The sequence below is a fragment of the Sarcophilus harrisii genome, chromosome 1, assembly GCF_902635505.1.
Source record: "Sarcophilus harrisii chromosome 1, mSarHar1.11, whole genome shotgun sequence".
Taxonomy (NCBI): Eukaryota; Metazoa; Chordata; class Mammalia; order Dasyuromorphia; family Dasyuridae; genus Sarcophilus; species Sarcophilus harrisii.
The window spans coordinates 13132449-13146554 of NC_045426.1; the positions used below are offsets into that span (position 1 = coordinate 13132449).

The 14106-nt window shown below is 64.6% G+C and overlaps 1 protein-coding gene across 2 annotated transcripts; it reads left to right on the top strand.

Moving 5' to 3' along the window:
* Positions 1 to 443: 443 nt before the first annotated feature.
* Positions 444 to 13759, top strand: CSRNP1 (cysteine and serine rich nuclear protein 1). 2 transcript variants are annotated; one of them, XM_031952389.1, is made up of 5 exons: positions 444 to 791; positions 9204 to 9383; positions 9960 to 10219; positions 10874 to 11155; positions 11331 to 13759. In XM_031952389.1, exons 2-5 carry the CDS (start codon positions 9212 to 9214, stop codon positions 12282 to 12284), a joined length of 1668 nt encoding a protein of 555 aa, XP_031808249.1. In that variant the 5' UTR covers positions 444 to 791; positions 9204 to 9211; the 3' UTR covers positions 12285 to 13759. The 2 variants fall into 2 exon arrangements, with proteins under 2 accessions (XP_031808249.1, XP_031808259.1); XM_031952399.1 differs by lacking the exon at positions 444 to 791 and adding an exon at positions 805 to 1043.
* The last annotated feature ends 347 nt before the right edge of the window (positions 13760 to 14106 follow it).

The window sequence follows — 14106 nt, forward strand, 5'->3', positions numbered from 1 at the left end:
CTTGGGGACCAGAGGAGCTCGCGAAGGGGACAGGGGTGAGGTGGGGGGAAGGGGACAAGCCGGAAACTGTGGTTGGAGGGGGAGGGAGGAGAGGCAGAAGGAAAAGAGGCAGAAAACTCAGAGACCCAGCGATGGGAGGCGAAGAGAGAGCAGTTAAGGCTGCCTGGGAGGTGGAGCCGGGAGAAGCTGGACGGGGCGGGGCCGGGAGGAGATGGAAGGGGCGGGGCAGCGGGACACGGACGGGGCGGGGCCGGGCCTGGGGGCGGGGCCGGGCCTGGGGGCGGGGGAGGGGACGGATAGCGAAAGCAGAGGCCGGCCGGGGGCGGGGCCGAGGGGAGCTGGCCCGGCCGGCGCCCTCCGCCGCCCCCATCCCCGGCCTGGCCCCGCCCCCGGCCGGCCCTCCGGCTCCAGGCGCCGCGGCTGGGCTGGGCCGGGCTGGGCAGGGCTGGGCAGGGCCGGGCGGCCGTGCGCACGGCTGCGGGCCCGCCCGCCGGCCTGCGTCAGAGCCGGAGTTTTCCACTGACGGAGGCAGGAGCTGGAGGAGGAGCCGCCGCGGGGGCCGGAGCGCGCAGCTGAGCGGCGGGCCGGGCGGGCAGACGGGCAGACGCGCGGAGAGGCGGGGAAGGGCAGTCACGGGCTGAGCAGCAGCCGAGCCCGGCCGAGCCCGAGCCTGAGCGGCGCCCGCCGAGCCCGGCCCTGGGATGCGAAGCTGAGCCGGATCCGTCCAGTCCCGTCGGATCCCGCGCCGGCCAGCGCCGCCACCTACGAGAAGCTCTCCGGGATTGCAGCAGGTCAGTCCTCCCGGTCCCGGTCCCCCGTCCGCCGGATCATCCGCCCCGGCTTCCCCCCCCTCCCCCCCAGTTCCCCTCCCCCCTCCCGGGACCCTGGCGGGCGCCTCCGGGCTCCGCCGGACAGCCGCGGCCGGCCGGCGAGGGAAGGTTCCCGGAGAGTCCGCCTCTCGCCCCGCCCCCTCCCAAGTTTCCTGCTCCCCTCCCCCGGCCCGCCCGGGGATGGATTCCTGGGCGGGCAGGAAGCTGGAGTAGGTAGGTGGGGGAGCAAGATTGCGGTGGGAGGTGGGGGGGGGGGGGGTCTGGCCCCGGCCCGCAGGCGCCAACCGGATCTCCGAGCGCTTCAGACTTCGCGGGCCGCCGGGAAGTGAGCAGGCTCAGCGCGGGAAAGAGCCAGGGGGAGGGCAGAGCTTCGGTGCGGGAGCCCGCGCCCCCACCCCCACTCCAGCTGGCCCCCGGGCGGGGGGGGTCTCTGGGAAGCGGCCGGCCCCGATCGTGCGGGGACCGCGGGGGCGCCCCCGCCCGTGAGGCTCCCGTGTCACCCGTGGGGGCGGAGGGGGCGCCCGGGGGCGTGCGGGGCGAGCAGGAGCGAGCGTGCGGGGCTGTGGGCGCCCGGGTGACAGCGGCGGCGGCGCTGCGTGTGTCACCGCGGGCCCGGGGTGACACTGACCGAGGATGTGTCACCGTGTGTGTGTGTGTCTGCATGACTGTGTCTCCGGGTGAGTCAGACTGGCCCGGGACGTCAGAGGGAGGGACACCTTGGGTCACCCCCCGCGCCGAGGCCGGCACGAACTGGGAAACTGAGGCCCGGCTCGGGCGGGGGCCGCCTCGGCCCCCACGTCCCTTGGGGCTTTGCGGGCCCTTGAGAACTGGGGCTCGGGCTCGGGCTCTGCTGCTGACAGTTCGCCCTCCAGGGCTCCCCTCCTCCCCACCCCCTTGGCTACAGTCCAATGAAGGCCGGACCCTACCCGTCCCTTTCGCCTTTAACCCACCTGGAGCGTGGGGCCAGCCTCAGACACCCGCCCGGGATCGCTTCCAGCTCTCGGACAGGTCCTACCTGAGAACTCGGGGCAAGGCCTCGGGCCAGCAGGAGCTCGCGCCCCTCCCCCCTCGCAGGGACGCCTGGATCCTGGAGAAGGGGGAGGGGGTGGGGGAGGGGAAGCCGAAAAGAGACCGGGCTCTCGCCGTCCGTCCCGGCGACCCCGGCTGTCATGCCCAGAGGCTCCCCCGCTCGCGCCCTCGTACCCACCCCGAAAAACGAGCCAGCATCGATTTATTTGCCCAAAGCGGCCTGCAACTTTTATTCCGGACGGATCGGGTTCCCTTTTGACTTTGCATCCCCCCTCCCCCTCCCCCTCCCATCCAGTAGGTACTTAATATATGCCCGTCGATTGCTCGCCTCCTCCGGGGCTTCTGAACTCTTGTGTCCTGGGCCCCTCCCCCGGGTCTCTATCCCCTCACCTCCGCGCCTTATTTTGCTAAAGCAGTTTTAGAAGCGGCTCCCGCACCCCGAGGCAGACCCTGTAGCCCCCAAACCCCGCGCCGTGGGCCACCTCACAGGCACGTATGAAGCCCTGGCGGTGTCCTGGCCTTCAAAGACGCGGTCGCTTCCCAGGGAACCCCGGGGGGAGCTTCGTTTGGAGAAGAGCCCCGGGGAGGGCCGGGCCCCATTCCCACGGGGATGTGAATTGTCAGCCGCGGGCTTTGAACTTAGGGCCTGCAGGCCGGGGCCCCTCGGAGCGCACCCCCGGGGGAGGCGGCGCGCGCCCGGCCCGGAGCGCGCTGGGGGCACCGCCGAGGTCCGGAAGCAATTCGAAGGAGAATTGCTTCACTTTCCCCTGAGTAACCGCGGGAAGTCTTCCCGGGGAGGGGGCGCCCGAGGTGACCTCGGAGGGATGTGAGTGTGTGTGTAAAAGTAATTTAAAGGTCATAGAATCCACTTCCTTTACCCCTCCTCTTTTTTTTTTTTTTATGTGAAGGCAGTCTGGGGTTGAGGTCACGTGGTTAGTGGGTAGCCGAAGCTGCATTCGAACTCGGGGTCTCCCAGCTTGGCCGCTGGCCCCTGCACCACCGCGCGCGCGGCCGGGGAGGAAAGAGACCCAGAAAGGTTAAATGAGGGCCCTTTGCTATGTCGCCGAGGAAAGGAGTTCTGAAGTCCGACAGGGGGCGGGCCCATGCTAATATATGCAAATGGAAGGGCCGGCCAAGCTTGGGACCTGTCGGGATGGCAACAGCCCGCATTTCTCCGGGTCCCCGGAGCCACTGAGCGACCAGGGCTGGAGTGACAGGGGCCAGTCCGGGCCGTGTCCCGGGGGAGGGGACTTGAAAGCTTCCCTCCTGGAGAATCTCTTAAACAGGGCCACAAACTCCCCCCTCCCCCCCAGGGGTGGTCCCGGGAGGAGGGGTCGGGCTTGCAGCCCCCGAGGGCAGAACCCGTGGGGACAGGAGCAGGGCCCGCCCTCCGCGCAGCCTTTAAAGTTCCCAGCGCCCTGAGCGCGGGATGCCCTCCGGCCCTCCCGCGTAGGCCTGGACGTTGTAGCTGTTTGCGTCTATTTTACAGACGAGGAGGAGACTGACGGGGGAGCTGGAGATTCCCTCCCTCACCCGGGCTGCCTTCCCAGGCCGGGTTTTAATCCGCAGCAGGCCTCGCCTCAATGAGCCAGCCGGGACTGCCCGAAAGGTAGTGAGCTCCCCGTCCGCGGGAGTGCTCTGGGCGCCAGAGGTCTCGGGAGGAGGGTTCCTGAACCGGGTTCGGCGGGGGAACTTCTGCGGCTCATCTGGGGGTGGAGGAAACTGACCTCGGCAAGGTCGTAAATTACCTGCAACTTACAAGGCCTGCTGGCCCATCGGCGCGGAGACGGGGGCTTGGTTAGAGCGGGATCGTGGGACTGCCCCAGGGAAAAGAAATAGTCCCTGGAGAGAGACAGAGACAGAGAGGGAGAGAGAGACACAGAGACCGAGAGATGGAGAGAGAGAGACACACAGAGACCGAGAGATACACAGAGACAGAGACAGAGACACAGAGACCGAGAGATGGAGAGAGAGACACAGAGACCGAGAGATGGAGAGAGAGAGACACACAGAGACTGAGAGATAGAGAGACACAGAGACAGAGAGAGAGACAGAGACCGAGAGATGGAGAGAGAGACACAGAGACCGAGAGATGGAGAGAGAGACACAGAGACCGAGAGATGGAGAGAGAGACACAGAGACCGAGAGATGGAGAGAGAGACACAGAGACCGAGAGATGGAGAGAGAGAGACACACAGAGACCGAGAGATAGAGAGACACAGAGACAGAGAGATGGAGAGAGGGAGACAGAGAGACAGAGAGACAGAGACAGACACAGAGACAGAGGGACAGAGACCAAGAGATAGAGAGACACACAGAGACAGAGGGACAGAGACCGAGAGATAGAGAGAGACACACAGAGACAGAGGGACAGAGACAGTGTGTGTGATCCCTGAGCCAGGCTCTAAGGTCTCTGTCACCCCTGTTTTCACTCTCCAGTCATTTCACCTTCTTAGCTTGAAGGGGGGAGGGTCAGGGCAGTGTTAGGGAAGGAAAAAGCCCCTCAGTTTGGGGGGAAGCTCCATGGAGCCGGGTGGTCTCAGAAGCCCAGAATTTTGGAACGGAAAAGGAATTGTCAGAGTATTTCGTCTCAGACTCTTCCTTTGACAGGCAGGGAAACTGAGGTAGAGTGGGGCAAGCTTAGACCGGATTGTTCCACCAGCCTCCTGACCCCTGGTCCAGTGAATGTTGTGCCCAGGCTCTCCGGCTGCCTCGGGTGTCTCTGGGATTTTGTGTATCAGGGGCTCCTCTGTCTCTTCTTGACTTTTGTGCCTCATCCCTTCCCCCCACTTCCCCTCCCGGCACAGGGATCGCCCTCTTCCCCTGCTCTCTTGTGGAACTCCCCCTCCAAGGAAAGGCTGCCCCCTCCCAATAATGTGGCTGCCATGCCGGAGCGGGGCAGGGCGCGGGGCCGGGCGCGGGGCCGGCTCCCAGGGCTCCCAGGGCTCCCAGGGCTTCCTGACTCCCGGCTGTGGACAGAAGGAGCTTTGGAAGTTTAAAAGGACAAATTCCTGAAATTCCTGCCCGGGCGGGAGGAGGGGGATGGGCTGCCGACTACGGGGTCGGGGGAGGGGAGCGCAAGGCCCAGAGCATCGGCTCCTGCCGGTGTCTGGGAAGTGCAGAAGCCAGAGCTGCGGGAGCCGAGTGCGGATTCTGGCTCTGCCTCTGAGCCTTTGGGTGAGTCGGCCCCCCCCTCCGCGGCTTCCCTTCTCTTCCGGATGTCAGGCTTGGCCGGGGGTCTCCCCATTGCTGGCGGCCCCTCTCCTGCAGGATGCTCGGTGGGATGGGCCCGAAGGGAGCCGCCCCCTAGGAGGGATGGAGGGGAGCGTCCTCTGAGGCCCCCCAGAACCCCCCACGATGCACCAAAGCCCCTCTGGTGGCCAAGGAGGGCCACGGCCCTTTCCCACATGGTGGTCTGAACCGCCTCTAGGAAACCGCAAGGGTCACAAAGGGAGCAACCGGACACGGCTTCGGGAGCATTTGGTTAAACCGAGTCCCCCGGGCCCGGGGCGGACCTTCGGCGTCGGCCAAGGTGGAGATGGCATCGTGGGCCGAGAGCGGGCGAAGCTGGTGCCCCCCCCCCTCCCTGCTGGGGCTCCCCAGGAGGCCGCTTCTCCCTCCCCCTCCGTGCCCATGCAGCACCCCCTCCCCCCTGTGCCCCCTCAGCGCCCCCTCCCTGTCCGTGCCTATGCAGTGCCCCCTCCCCCTCCATGCCCACCCAGCGCCCGGGGCCCATCCCAGAGGTCTGCCTTTCGTACGGCTGTGGCCCCTCACCCCGGGGACTCCCACCTCTGCTCTTGGGGGCCCATTTCCTCCCTCCTCCTCTCCCCTTTGCTGGGCTATCTCTGTCCCAGAGCAGCTTCCCTGCCCCGGTTTGTGTCCTGGGGGGCGGGGGAGAAGCTGGCTGGCCAGACTCCAAGCTGGGCGGGCTGGAGAAGCCTTTCCCAGGCCCTTCCCCCGAGATTATTCCCAAGTTAGCCTGGCGCTGGTGCAGAGTTGTTTGGGCACCCCCAGTGCACTGAGGAAAGGGGCTTTGGTATCCCCAGCACTTAGCACAGTGCCTGGCACATAGTAGGCCCTAGTAACTTTGTCTCAGGACTGGTACATAGTAGGCACTTAACCCTAGTACAGGGCCTGATATAGTAGTTGTTTTATAACTCTAACACAGTGCCTGGCACATAGTAGGCCCTTAGTAAGTTTAGCACAGGGCTTAGCACATAGTAGGTGCTTAATAAGTTAGCATAATATTTGATCCCTAGTACACATTTAATAACCTTTAGCATGGGGGCCAGTACATAGTAAGCAGTTAATAACCTTAGCACTGTGCCTGACACATAGTAGGCTCTTAACCCGGGAGGGGGGGGGGGGGGCGGGGGGGGGGGGGGGGGGGGCGGGGGGGGGGGGGGGCGGGCGGGGGGGGGGTGGGGGGGGGTCTTGGACGGGGGTTCTGAGGGGCTGCCTCCCTCTTCCTTCGGCCCAGCTTGGGCGCCGGGGACTCCTTTCAGGGGGAGTGTAAAGTGTCAGGCCCGGAGCCTGAGGAGGGGCTGGGGGCTTGTTGTTGTTTGTGGTTTGGTCGTTGAGGGGAACAAGCGCGAGCCCCGGAAGCAGCTGGCCCGGCGCTGACACACGTGTTCCTTTGGCTCTCGGAGCCCCCTCCGTGGGGGGAATAGGATTAGCATTCTAATGAGGCCCTGGGCGTCTGGGGGGGGGGGGGGGGGGGCCTTAGCAAAGGGGCTGAGCGGCAGCGGGCAGTCCTGGCACGGGCGGCCTCCTGTGAGGTGGCTTGGGGGAGGGGGTAGGAGGAGGTGCAGGCAGCTGGGAGGTGGGTCAGGCTGAGATTGGGTGCCTGGGTGAGCCTTGCCCCAGACCAGAAATCCAACTCCCACCCTTTCCATCTGTTCTGGCCGGGGGCCAAGGAAGTGGCAGCTCAGACGAGCACCTGCAGCCGGGCCCGGGCCCCTGGGAGCCACAGGGTGAGGGGGCGAGAGCACGGTGAGAGGGGGCAGGAAGGAGGAGGTGGGAGAGGGGCCATGGCCCCGGATAGGAGGGAAGGACCGCGGCTGGGCAGGGAGGCCGTCCGGAAGAGGGAGACCCGCCCAACTCTGTGACCCCATCTCAGAGAGATCCTGGAGTGTTTGTCCGTTTTCTGGAAACCGAGGCAAACGGTGAAGTGTTGTGCCTGGTACGTGTCTGCGGCCGGATTCGAAGGGGATGGAGTCCTGGCTCCCAGCTCCGAGTCGGGCTAGGAGGCCGGGAAATGGGAGGAATGATGTGGAGTCTCAGAGCGGGGCTGGGGAAGGCAGAGAAGGCAGGGAGTGGAATGAAGGCAAGGGGGCCGGCAGGAGCACGCTGCTGGGTGCCGTGACGGTCCCTCTGGGGCCCCCTCCTCCGGCTCGATTTTGGATGGGCCGTAGAGAGGTTCCCAGGGTTCCTCCCCCTCCCCGCCCCCCCCAGGTGCTTCCTGTGTTCTAAACTGTGTTTCAGCAGTAAATGGCCCGTTCCGAGACGCTTCTTGTGCAGCAGCTGCCGGCTTCCAACCCCAGCGCTCCCTTCTGCAGCTCCTGCCTTTTAATCGGCGGCAGCAGGGAAAACGCCACCTGTGCCCAGAGTCCTCGGCCCTCTCCCTTTTTGGCCCAGCGATTGTAAAGCCGGCCCTGCCTTCTGGAGCGCTCCTGTTGGGCCCACGTGGTCCCCCCAGGAGCTGGCAGAAGTGGATGGCGGGCCTTGGGTTGGCAGGAGTCGGGAATTTCCCATCATTCCCCGGGAAGATGCTCCAGCCCAGAGAAGGAGATGGGCCAGCGGGGGTGTCTCAGCAGTATGTGTGGCCCGGGGCAGCGGGGGCTGCTTTCCAGGGGCTTGGGCCGCCTCTCCCCGCCCAGGGCTGCTCCTCTCGGCCCTTCCAGAGGAGTTTGGTGTCCCCGATCACCGACCTTTTGGTCTTGGGGCAGGCTCTTGGAGAAGCCGGAGCTGGGGCCCGGCTTGTTTGTCATTTGATGCTGGCAGGAGCGAGCGCCGACATAATAGTCACTCCTGGGTCACTGCAAAATCCTCGCTCTCCCTCTCCAACTTCTCAGGTGTCTCACCTCTCTCTGGTTCTCGTTGCCAATTCCTCACTAACACCCGGAGACCGCCTTCCACCACCTTCTGGAGGGGGGCGGGGGCTCAGAGCAGAAAGGCCCGGTCTGGGGGGCTGCCCCGGCCTCTGTGCCCTCCGAGGGAAAGCCACCCTCGCCCGGGCCGCTGACCTCTGCTGCCCTTCCTCCTTTGGCCAACTTGGGCCCCCTGAAGTGTCCGCCCAGGCCCGTGGGCTTGAACTAAGCTGAGGGGGCCCGACCTCCGCCTGGAGAGGGTGCCCGGGCCGGGTAGGGAGACGCTGAGCTCTGGGGATGGGGATGCGGGCATTGGGGCCAAGTCACAGACGGAGCTGCCAGCCTGTCTCTGGCTCTGGCTCTGGCTCTGCCTCTATCTCTTTCTTCTCCCCTCTCCACCTCCTTTCCTCTTTCTATCTCTCTGTATTTTTTTTTTCTTTCTGCCTTTGTGTTTCTGTCTTTATCTCTGTCTCGATCTCTTCCCCCCTTTCCTCTCTGTTTCTCTCCCCCTTCTATCTCTCTCTGTCTCTCTCCCCCCTCTATCTGTCTGTCTCTCCCCCCCCTCTCCGTTCTGATGCATCCAAGTCTCCTGCCAGAGCCTTCTGCTGAGCCGAACAGTTACTAAGAATAAAATGGGGGGCGGGGGCGGGGGGGGGGGGGGGGGGGGGGGGGGGGGGGGGGGGGGGGGGGTTGCTCTTCAGTGGCAGGTCCCACCCACGCCCACACTTGCACACGCACAGATGCCCACGTACTCCCCCCACCCCCACCCCCACCCCGGGCTGACTCATACACAGGCTCATCTTCCAGGAATCCTCTCTGAACAGGGTTGCCGTAACCCCGGGAGGAGGGAGGGAGGGAGGGAGGGTGGGAGGGAGGGCCCGGCCTGGTCCAGTTCAGGAAAAGCTCCCTTTGCTGATGGAGCCTCGGAGGGAGCGCTGGCGCCTGCTTCCCTGGGGGGGGGTGGGTTTCCTGCTCAGCCCCATGGTACGAGGGGGAGCCTGAGGCAAAACTAGGCTGAGTGATTCCTGGGGGGGGAAGGACAGGGCTGGTGCCGGAGCCGGACAGGCTGGTCTGTGACCTTCGGGGAGGAGGATGCTGAAAATTGGGGTGGGCGGCTCCGCTGGGGGCCTTGGGTGGTTCCCTGAGACCTGGAGCTGGGGCGAGGGCGTGGGGTCGGGTCTCCGCTTGCGCTCTCGAGAGACCGGGATGGCGCCCCTCCTGGGGACTGACATCCGGGCCCTGTGTGTCCTTGCAGGCGCAGCCATGATGAGCGGCCTTCTGAAGAGGAAGTTTGACCAGCTAGAAGATGATACCTCGGCCTCCTCCGTGTCATCCCCCTACTCGCGCTCCTGCTCGCCGACGACCTCCGAATCCTCGAGCTGGGACTCTGATGAGGAGGTGCCACCGGCTGCCTTCGTGCCCAGAGACCTTGTCGGTGAGTGCCCCTCAAGCCGTGGCCATGGCTGTGGCCATGACTGGCAGCAGAGCCCCCCCCCCCCCTGCCCCCGGGCCTTCAGCTTGGCCGAATGCCTTCTGGACACAGCCCCGGGGGAGAGTCGGCCCTCCCTTTGACAGATCAGGAAACTGAGGCCTCCAGTCCCTCATCAGATCATAGATTGTTTCCGGCGGGGAGCGGGCCCTTGGGCACCGGCAACGAACCGCTCAGAAAAATGCTCCCCAAGGCCTGTGGCCTATGGGAGTCATAGAGGGTCCTGGGTAGTGCGGTATTAAAAGGGAACGTGCAGAGCCCAGGTTAAGGGCCCTGATTTAGAGCCAGAAGGGACCCAGGCAGTCACTGGAGTCCAAGCCTTTGGTTCTACAAGCGGGAAAGCTGAGGCTGGGAGAAGATGCCCCGGGAGGGCATGGAGGCAACCAGTGGGGGAAGATCTGAGCGGCCTTTTCTCCCAGAAGGGCAGAGGGCAGCTGGGGGTGGGCAGGCCTCCCAAAGAGGGGCGGGCGGCCCAGACCTCTGGGCCACGGCCATTGAGTCTCTCCTTGTGTCCGTCTCCAGCTCCGTCCATCCTCAAGAAGAGCCGGCGCTCTCCAGCGCGCAGCGTGACCTTTGCCGGAGTGACCGTCTTCTACTTCCCAAGATGCCAGGGCTTCACCAGCGTGCCCAGCCGAGGGGGCTGCACCCTGGGCATGGTGAGGAGGCACAACGCCTGCTGCCACTTCAGCCTGGAGGGCTTTGCCCAAGAGCAGGCCCGCTCCCGGAAGGAGAAGCTGCGCATGAGGCTGAGGGAGGAGAAGCTGGAGGCCCTGAAGTGGAAGGTAGGAGCACTCCCTGCACACACACAGTGCAACCCACACACATGCATGCCCACCCACGTGCAAACAGCTCACACGTGCATACACACCCACATGCAAACAGCTCACACACACATGCATGTACACCCACATGCAAACGGCTCACACACACATGCATGTACACCCACATGCAAACAGCTCACACACACATGCACACCCATGTGCAAATAGCTCACATGCATGCCCACCCACGTGCAGAGAGCTCACACGCATGCACACCCACGTGCAAACAGCTCACACGCATGCATGCACACCCAGATGCAAACAGTGCCCATGTGCATGCTAACTCAGTATGGTACAGCACATGTGTGCAAACCCACGTGCAAACAATGCACACGTGCATGCTAACTCACAGTATGGTGCACACGTGCATGTACAGTGCAGCAATGCATGCAAGCAGTGAATTCCCACATGCAAACCGTGCAGCATGTGTGCAAACACTTGTGCACACTAACCCACATGCCTGCAGCCACATGCATGCACAGTGCCGCAGACACGCACACCCATGTGTACAATGCCCCGTGGAAGTTGTGGAAGTGGGTTTTGGCCCCGGTTCTGCCCCGGCCCTCGCCCGCACTGTGCCTTTTTACCCATCTCGCCCTTCTCCTGCCCCTCCAGGTGAAGGACAGCGGGGAGTCCGAGGAGCCGCATCCGCTGCCCCCGGAGGAGCTTGACGTGGAGGTGACCGAGGAGGAGCTGGACAGCGGAGCCTTCCTGCAGCCGTACTCGGCCCGCCAGCGGCGCAGGCTGCTCCGGGCCACAGGCGTGCGGCGGATCGACAGGGAGGAGAAGCAGGAGCTGCAGGCCATCCGGCTCTCCCGGGAGGACTGCGGCTGCAAGTGCCAGGACGTGTGCGACCCCGAGACTTGCAGCTGCACCGCGGCTGGGATCAAATGCCAGGTAGGTCCCGGGAGGTGGCCGGAGGGGGGATCCACACGGGGTCTGTGCCTGGGGAGGGGGGTGGGGGTGGAGGTGGCCCATGCTGGGTGGGGAGGGGGGGGGGCTACACTGCCAAGCTGGTGGTGAAACCCTCCTGAGCCTCCATCTCACTGTCTTTCTTTGCCTTCGGTTGCAGATGGACCACACGTCCTTCCCCTGCGGGTGCACCAAGGAGGGCTGCGGCAATCCGGAGGGCCGGGTGGAGTTTAACCAGGCCCGCGTGCAGACCCATGCCCTCCACACCCTCACCCGCCTGGAGCTGGAGAGCCGGCAGGAGAGCGTGGGCTGTGAGCTGCTGCAGGACGCCTTTGAGGGCCTGGAGGACGAGGCCGGGCCCCTGGGGCCTCCTCCCCCGACCCCGACTTTCCCCTTCCCCCTGGACCTGGGTGAGAGCAGCTGCAGCAGCGACATGAGCGACTCCGCGGCCTCCTCGGTGCCCAGCGAGGACCCGGCCGAGGGGGCGCCCTACGGGGGAGCCCCGTCCCCGGGCCAGCCGATGTCCGAGGGGGGCGAGGACGGCCTGGCGCGGATCCTGCATTTCGGCGACCCTGACGCCCCGGAAGCGGACGAGGAGGAAGGGGCCGCGGCTCCCGGCACGCCCCAGTGCCCGGATCACTTCGGCTTCCCCTCCCTGGACCTGTTCGGCGCGGCCGACGGCTACCCCAGCCACATCGCCAGCCTGGTCTCCGACTGCCTGGATGAGAACGCCAACCAGGATGCCCTCTGCTGCCTGAACGGCCTCCCCGCCCGGCCAGCCGTGGGCCCCGGGCCCTGCTGCCCCCTCCCTCCCTCCACAGACAGCTGTAAGAGCTACACAGACCTGTCGTCCTCCGACTCCCTGGATCTCTTCCAGTCCTTCTCCGACTACAGCCTGGGCCCGCTCTACCCCTCGCCCAAGGACTTGGAGAGCGGGGAGGCCCTGCCCGGGCCGCAGCCCGCCTTCTCCCCCGCCAGCGACCCCGCCGCCTGCTTCCTGGAGTCCCTCATCGGCCTCTCGGAGTCGGTCCCCGAGGTGCCCGCCCCCTTCTCGGACAACCAGCTGCTGGAGGACGCCATCAAGTCGTCCCTCATGGAGATGGTGAAGGTCTGAGAGGCCGGCGGCGGGGGTGGGGGCGTCACTCAGGGACTGAGGGAGTTCTGTCGCAGCCGAGCCGCCCAAGCACCCGGACGTGGGCTGGCGGTCGCACCCAGCTCCTGGGACTGACGAGGCAGACCTCTTTCCTATTTATTGCAAACCGAAGGGACTGGCGCGCTCACTGGAGCCGAAAATAATATAAATCTTATTTAAACCGATCGTCCGTACCTCAGATGTATTGGGGGCAGCGCATGCCCGTTATTTTTTTATTAGAATACATCTGTATTTATTATTATTATTTTTTCTTACACTCTGTACCGAGGAGAGCACTGAAGTTTTGGGCACAAACTGAAAGGTACGGTGGGAGCCCCCACCCCCGTCTGAGCCCCTTGTCTGAGACTCCGCCCTCCTCGTTCCCTTCCATCCAGAGGTTTTGGACAAAAAAAGACCTTCGATTTCCTGAAAAGCTTTGTCAGCTTTGCCGCCGTTCTTAGAGACTAAGGATGCTCGGGCCGAAGCAGCCGCTGCTCAGGCCCCCGGCGGCGTTGAGGTCGCGGTGCGCAGGGCGGCTGAAGGGCGCGTGCCTCCTCTGGAACCCGAGTAAAGCCGCACAGAGCCTTTGTAAGTTATTTCTGTAATTTATTTAGAAATTGATGAGGATTTGGCCCGAGGCCGAAGCGATGGGCTCCCCCCGGGGCCGGCTGGCGCCCCACCCGGCTGCCGTCTGTCCAGCTGAGTTGAGCCAGAGAATCAGAACCTGGGGAGCCATTTCTGCCCGCAAAGGGGACCCTCCCGGTTCCCTGTGGCCGGACGGTCTGGGTGCACACGTGCTTCACGTGGGCGCTTGTGTGTTCTGATCCGAAGTACCAGCCTGGAAAGGAAACAATCTGGACTCGGTGGGGAGAGGGCCGAGAAGGGTGGGTGGGGCCCCTGGCCTTTGCACCCGGGGCAGCCCCCGCACATCCCACCCCAACCAGGACAGCGAAGCCCCTGCCGGGTCAGCTCTGGAGCCCCCAGAGATCATCCCCTCTTGATTGGGAACATTCCAGGCCCACGATCCCCTCCCCACTGAGCCCTCTGGGGCTTGAACTGGAGCTGTTTTCCAAGCTCCCTTTTCCCTGTCCTTCCCCTCCCTGCTCCGGGACACCAGAGGGTAGAGAGGAGAGTATGGCCCGAGCATGGGGCCGCTAGCGGGATGGGGGAGGGGGGGGTGACTGGCCAGCTTGCCTCCTGGGGCATCGGGAACCCCTCTTCCCCCCCCCCCCCCGTAGATTTTACAGTTGTCAAAATGTAGACATTTTCCAGGCTCATTCTCTTTGCCAAAAATCAACGTTTCCTTCCTCGGTTGGGTGCTCAGCATGGACAGAATGGGCAGTCTGCCCCGGCCCCAGGGCTTCTGGGGTGGCCTCCCTTGGGTCACTTGTCCTCCTGTATATATGTCATGATTATTTTGCTTAAAGGTACAAGTAAAGAAAATGCTTTATTTTTAACATCCTGTTTCTCTCAATTTGTTTCGCCGACATAAAAACCCGACGTTGGGGCTGGCAGCGGCTCCCGAGCCCGGGCTGGGGGGCGGGGCAGTGCCCGGGGTGCCGGCTCATTCAGAGAAACATGGCAAGAAACGCACAGAGCCAGCTGGGCCAGCTGCTTCCAGACCCCGAGGGGCTTGGTCTGTTCCACCACCACTTGGGGGGTCCCCCACCCAACTCCCCCCCTCCACCACCCCCGGGCTAGGGGCCACAGATGCCTCCCCTGGAAGCTCCAGTTGCCTCACCCGGGCTCCATCAGTGGGGGGGTAGGAGGGGGAGGGAGGGGCTACACTGCCAAGCTGGTGGTG